General features: G+C 38.2%; 1 protein-coding gene across 4 annotated transcripts in view; it reads right to left on the reverse strand.

Moving 5' to 3' along the window:
- Nucleotides 1-6,917, reverse strand: part of LOC110097065 (serine-rich adhesin for platelets) — a 25,740-nt gene continuing 18,823 nt past the window's right edge. For 3 of the 4 annotated variants that reach the window (XM_020823284.2, XM_028699603.1, XM_020823287.2), the window contains 6 exons: nt 1,793-4,021; nt 1,570-1,647; nt 1,187-1,298; nt 714-764; nt 551-624; nt 1-469 (listed from right to left, as the gene is read on the reverse strand). In XM_020823284.2, the coding sequence (XP_020678943.2) occupies nt 574-624; nt 714-764; nt 1,187-1,298; nt 1,570-1,647; nt 1,793-4,021 (2,521 nt within the window). In that variant the 3' untranslated portion in view covers nt 1-469; nt 551-573. The remainder of the gene's footprint in view (nt 470-550; nt 625-713; nt 765-1,186; nt 1,299-1,569; nt 1,648-1,792; nt 4,022-6,917) is intronic. The other variant, XM_020823285.2, reaches the window with a different exon arrangement.

The raw sequence follows: 6,917 nt of genomic DNA on the forward strand, positions 1-6,917 counted from the left end.
AAAAAAAAAATAACATGCTCTTCTTACAAAGAAAATTTAAAAACCATAGGCCCAAGTGGCCTACATCTCTCCCACTAAACAAATCCAATAATTACAAATAATTTTATTTTCAATTGAATCGTTAGCTGTTAATTATCAAATAATTTACATTTTGAAACGCTGTACCAGCAACCAACCTTTACAAAAACAAATCTGATTTTTCTCCTTCTTCTCCATCACAATGACTTAACCTCAAAATTTTCTCGGTACAAAACTGGAAGGAAACCTTCGCCTGCAGTCCAAAGAGAAACTGCTCATAGGGAACACCGCAGACGTAATTCTGGTGGCCTTGAAGCTCTAACAATGGTGAACAAGAAGAGCCATGGATGGATATCACTATCTACTCTTTCTTTGGAAGGCTTTGATATTTTTTATGTAATATACACAACTGGTTTCATAGCAAACCCAGCTTCTAGAGATCCAGACGCTTCTAGAAGATATTTACTTGTCAATCTACATTGAACAGTGAATAGTTTACTAAGCATGAAATGGAAAGAGATAAATAGCCAACCTTGAAAAGAACTCGAGTACTTGTCATTCTCCTGAATGTGCCGCAGCAAAATCCTTAATTCTCTGTTTTAATGTCTGCAAAACATGCAGATTTCGTAGTTATTGTTAGAGATTTTCTTTCCAGGTCAAGGATTATGTTCTAAAATAATATTGTTTCCCAATACCTTCAACTCATCATGCAACAAGATGAAAATCTTCTTCATTTCCTTATGTCTCTGCAGCACAAACAGTAGGAAGAACATCAAATAAAGGAAGCAAAAAAAAAATAAAGCAGAGAAATCATTGTGAAATAATTGTTTAGCAGATTAAGATAGTTTTTTGCTTAAAGAACTTTAAAAATTAAACCACCTAAACATGATAACTTCCTTTTCTTTATAACGAAATAAATGAAGGAAAATTCAGGAAAAAAAAATTTAAAAGCAAATCATAGAATAACAGTAATAGATGTATCTTAGAAGTATAAAGAAAATGATGAAATTACATATATAACATAATTACATTTGAACAACAATATTTTAGTTAAAATAATTATTCAAGTACAGAAACTGTTCTTCTTCAAGTTGATGATGTATGAAAGAATGCATTTGTGCAGCAATGTTTTAGTTTTTTTTTTAAAAATGGAGTATAGATAGCGTACCTCTCCCCGTTGATGGTACATTTGTCTAAGTTTTTCCACAAGTTTGTAGTATTCTTCCATGTCCCTTCCTCTGGCAAGCTCAATGTCATCCCCAACTTTGAGAAAGTCATTCCTGCACACGGTAAGCATGAGTCATTTAAAGGTAGCAAGTAAATTGAGACAAAGTTTAAGAGTATCTGTATGTTATAAATTTCGTTATTAAATAATATTAAATATATAAACAAATAACAAAATATAGAAGTAAAACTGTAAGGAAAAGAAAAATGAGACCGAAACTTCCACAAATATCAAAACTAGAATGAAATGGGATATTTGAAACTAAAACTGAAATCAAGTTTTTAAATGTTGACTAAGATAATAAGTTAAACGTGTCCTTCGTATACCGGGTTTTCTCCAGTTTCTTGTTCAAGGAGCAGTAATGACTATATCTTTCCTGAAACACTCGCACATAATCTTTGTACCTGCAAACAGGAAATTGGTTCAATAAAACACAAGCTAAAAAATTAAGATCGAGATAATAACTATGACACTGTTATAGCCAAGACTAATAAGTTGACGTTAAGGATGTTTTACAAGTATAACGCCAGCAAAAAAAAAAAAACTTACATCGAAAAATCCTTAATCGGGCCTCCAAGACATAGCGCATCCTTTTCATATTTCATGTAAGGGGCGTTCTCTTCATCAGAAGAAGATTCCAAGCTTTTCCTGCTGCTTTCAGTGTTATTATATGTCATAGAAACATCAATACCTCTATCTGTAGATCCCTTCAATCCATTTGATTTTTGAGATTTAGACTCCTTAACGATTTTACGATCAACCAAACCGTCATGTCTATTGTCATCTTTTAGCATTCTGCTGGAAGCATATTTCTTAGGACCACTAGCTTCATTCTCTAAGCCAAGCAACTGGTCAGTTCTTGTCCCATTTTTGCCACCGGATTCTACACACTTGTCTTCAGCAACATCCATTCTTGAAGATTGCCGAAACTGGGCCTGCACTAATCTTGACTGGGATCTAGACAAATCTAGACCATCATTTGACACCTTTCCATTGACGCCTTCTCTAAATCTGTTGGGTGATTGCCTCTTTGATTCTGAGAAAGCATTTACATCACTTTTTCCCATGTTTACATCAGCAGTATTTGCTTCAGAAACTGTTGCCCTGTTGTCCATTTTCTTGAAAGAGTTGTTTCTCTCAAATTGTCTTTTATCTTCACCCATTACTTCTGTAAGAGGCTCACAAAGTTCGCCTAATTCTAGATCAGAAAGCTCTCTTCTAAGAACATTTCCTTTCCCATTCACATCAGAATTGTGCAGATCTGATATATAACCATCAGTAGATTTCCGATTGATTTGGTCCGGGGCAGACAATGTTTTCTCTCCTACAAAGATTTCCTTGGTAATTTTAGCACGATGTTTTTCGGGGCTATCACTATTTTCATCAGGCTTTCCCTTTACAGTTGAAATTCTGTCCAAAGAACTGTTTTTCAGAGTAGATGCATCAGAGTCTGTTGGGCCACACACAGTTTGCAGAGGTTTATTAGCTCTTCCAAAACTTTCAGCATATTTAGCCGGTTTCTCAACATCCAAAGTTTTCTTTCTCCTGCTGGAATCAGCAACTTTTCGGCTTGATTGTTCCACAGCTAAATTGGCAGCATCTCTAAAATCTGGACTACTCTGCACCCTATCAGTGCTTCCAGATGCAGCAGATCTAGCATGCTCCAAAAGGCTTCCTTCCAGTAAATCAGCTTCGCTTTTCTCATCTTTTTGCTGATTATTGGTCATCTTTATCTTCTGCTCCAAGTGCCTATATCTTTCAGGAGACAAATAGCACAAGTTTTCTGAAGAAAGAGCACCCTTCTCTTTTCCAAAAGAGGTTTCAGCTGAACTTGAAGCCTTCATCCTCTTGGCATTTTTAGGTTTCTCCTGCAGGTATTCTGCATTAGAAGTCCTTTTACTGCTTGTTTTGGGAACTCTTTCACGATTGCCTGGTTGATCACCAGTTCCATCCTTCATCAAGATTTGCTTCTCGTTAGAAGCTTTTCTCCCGAAAAACTTGTCTCCATCATTGCAAGAATTTACAAAAGATGATGCATGCTGGTTTTCCATAACCTGGTTGTGATCTTTAGAAAACTGTATTCCATCAACAGAAGACCTAGACTTTGATTGCTGCATATAAGAATCAATGCTTTCAACAGTTTTTGCTTCCTGCTTCTCAATTGACTTGGTGCTTCTACCAATAATGAGATTTTTAGCATCTGAAACAGAGTTCACTCTTTCGTCCGTACCTACAAAATCTAGGGCGGGAGATGCAGCATTTGCCTTTTGATCACTTTCAACGCTGTCGTTTATGTCATATTCACCACCAGATGTCCAAACACCAGGCAACTTTGATAAAGTTGACATGGTTGCATCCATTCTTTGTGCAGCAACCCCCTTGTCATCATCACTGGTCATGATATCTACATCCATGTCAGATACCTCCTTGCTGCTGGAGGAGCCATTAGTCTCACTATCGCTGCTACTTGCACTGCCACTTCCTGCAGGGCTTCCGCTTTTACTTCCACTGCCACTCTCACTACTGCTATCACTTTCACTGTCACTGTCACTCGCACTTTCACTAGAGCTGCTGGCTCTTACCACGCTACTGCCTCTGATCTCCCCTTCTATATCTAATGGATCTTCAGAATCATGCATTCTATCAATCCCCTCGAAGAGATCGGGTCCTTCTCCATGCTTTGAGCTTAGAGTTTCTTGATCCAAACTTTCATCATTGGCTTTCTCGGACAATACTGAAGCAGCTCTAGTGGTTTGCTTGTTTAAGCATTCTGGAGAACTGCAAAGCCAGACAATAGCACTGACGATAATAAACAGCAAAAAGCTGCTCGAAGAATGAAGATAAAATTCACAAAACAATAAACATTGATACCAACAAGAAATCGGAAATGGCAAACTGGATTATAAAAATCTCAAATCTTTGTTAGAAGGCTAAGTAACCTCCCATAAAAGATACAGAACATAGAGTGAACTGTCAAAATAAACGTTGTATTAAAGGGTATATACCCAGTTATGAAGCAACCAAAATTATGAGGACTAGGAGGGTTCATGTATACATCCTTATTCCTGTAATTAGGAAATGGTTGTTTCCATGACACAAAAGTAGAACTCATGACCTCCAGATCACAATGGAGGTGCCTTAACCACTTCTCCAGGCTTGCCCACCAAAAGAGACATATGTATACTCAGGAATTAAAAAGTAAACTTTAAAGCAGGTTTTCATTCAGGGAGTTCGTGATGAGTCTCATGCAGTAGGTCTGAGTGAGAAAAATATAAATAATGGTGAACCCGGTAGAAATACTGAGAAAGAAAATTCAGAAGCAGGAAGACACAGTAAAGAAAGAAGGGAAAAATAGGGATGAATGCAGAATGCAAAAATAGGGATGAATGCAGAATGCAAGTAAACAGGTAGAGGTTGATGATGCGGGAGAAGGCAGGTCGGAAAGGGCAAGGATTTCCTAATTGAAAAGGGCAGAATTGGGAGCGGTTTTGAATGGGATTAATTAGGAGATATTTCCTAATTAAATATTACAGATTTGGGGGCTGATTTGAGGGCTATTTTGAAATTTATTGTTTATTGATTGCTATAAGCAGTAGGGTTTATGTTATGTTTTATAAGCGGAATTTGATTTAAGAGTGTTGTAGTTTTCTTTTTGTGAGGATTCCTAGCTGCGTCTACGGTTTAGGAGAGATGGTTCTCCTCTTGAAAGCTGATCATTGTATCTTGCTTTGTTCGTATTTAACTGATAAGAAATACTTGAGTTCGCAAGTAACCCTAAGGGTAATACTTGAGTTCGCAAGCAAACATATCACCAATTGGTGAAAAACGGCGAGAATAATGCAAAATCTGGGTGAAAACAGCCCAAAACAATATATTGCAGTAGGAAAATCAAAGCCAAACAATAAGGAAAATAAGATACAAGAGATCCTCAATTCAGAGGAGGATCGTCTCTCCCAAATCTCTAGACAAGAGAGTCTGGAGCCCAAATCACCTAAGAAACCCTAATTGAGAACAAATCAAAACATAATCCGCCCTAATTCCCTCATGTACTTTAATACAAAAGCTTTCCTAATCTAATTTCCCTCCCAAAGCACTAGTTGCCCCCCTCTATCCAATTTGAATTCAATTAGATGGGTGGGACCCATCCATTAGGCGGACAACAGAGCAGGAGTCGAACTGTTTCCGCCTCCTGTAGATGTGCTGACCCGGCCAACGGGCCGGTTCTGCATGAACCGGCGTAACATTAACTTCCTAGAAGTAAAATTCTATTTTTGTGTTGAATCTCTTAGAGTTTGTTGCTATTTTTGATACCAATGAGCATCAAATTGGTATCAGAGCGGTATCCTAAACCAAAATCGAAATTCCCTTCGCTAATTTCTACTGAGTACTTCTTCCCCGTTGCCTATTTTAGCTGTTTGAAGACCATAGTCGTTGATTCTTGCTCTCTTTTTTTGTGGTTTGGAACTTAGAATCATGAATGGCAGCAAAGAAGGCTGATACGTTGGAAGGGAATTGGAGCAAGTTAAATCCGGGATGGAGGAAAGATATTCAGCTCTAAAAAATCAGATGGAGAGCCAATTAGGAGGAATGAAAGAGATGATAAAGAAGCTCATGGAGATGCAATCCAAAGCTCAGGAGGGGACTGTCATAGAGTACAGGGAGAGGTTTGAGTTGTTGTCAGGGAGGTTGCGGGAAATTTCGGAGGTAGTATTGGAGAAAAATTTCATGAAGGGCCTCAAGCCCGACATACAAGCGGACTTTCGATTACAGAGGCCGAGGGTATTACCTGATTCATTATGGACAGAGCACTACAATTGTGTCCAGTGTCAAGCAGTACTTAAGAGGAGACGGACAGGGTATTAGCTGAGCTAAAGGAGCATTTGCTAAGAGCCCAACAAATCATGAAAATGAAAGGTGATGACCAAAGGAGAGAAGTAAACTTTGAGCTAGGAGATATGGTTTACTTAAAATTAAGACCCTACAAATAGAAAACACTAGCCAAAAGGAGGAATTAAAAATTATCCCCACGACACTTTGGGCCTTATAAGGTCATGGAGCTTATAGGGGTAGTAGCCTATCGACTGAGGCTACCACCTTCAGCTTTGCACCCAGTCTTTCATGTCTCATAGCTGCGGAAGGCGATATGAGAGCATATACCATCTTCTCTACCTCCGACTTTGATAAAAGACATGGAGGTCATTTTGGAACCCCTGGAAGTAGCGGGTATTCGCAGAGGGAAGACAGAGTTACAAGAGGTGCTAATAAAGTGGAAAGATCTGCCAGAGCATGAGGCCACATGGGAGCCAAACGATACAATCATGAGACAGTTTCCTACCTTTCAACTCGAGGACAAGGTGCATTTTGGGGAAGGGAGTATTAATACGGGAGAAGGCGGGTCATTAAGGGCAAGGAATTTGGCCCCCCTTGTGGGTCCCATTAAACATCATTACATATGTGAGAACAAGAATTAAGTAAAGAATTAATTAGAAAGGATTTCCTAATTGAAAAGGGCAGGTTTAAAGGTTTATTGGAGGGGATTAATTAGGAGATGTTTCCTAATTAAAGATGGCATATTTGGGTGTTGATTCGAGGGTTGTTTTGGAATTTATTGTTTATTTTTTGCTATAAGTAGAAAGGTTTATGTTATGTTTTATATGTAGAATTTGATTTAAGA

The sequence above is a fragment of the Dendrobium catenatum genome, unplaced genomic scaffold (assembly GCF_001605985.2).
Source record: "Dendrobium catenatum unplaced genomic scaffold, ASM160598v2 fragScaff_scaffold_1347, whole genome shotgun sequence".
NCBI classification, from domain to species: domain Eukaryota; kingdom Viridiplantae; phylum Streptophyta; class Magnoliopsida; order Asparagales; family Orchidaceae; genus Dendrobium; species Dendrobium catenatum.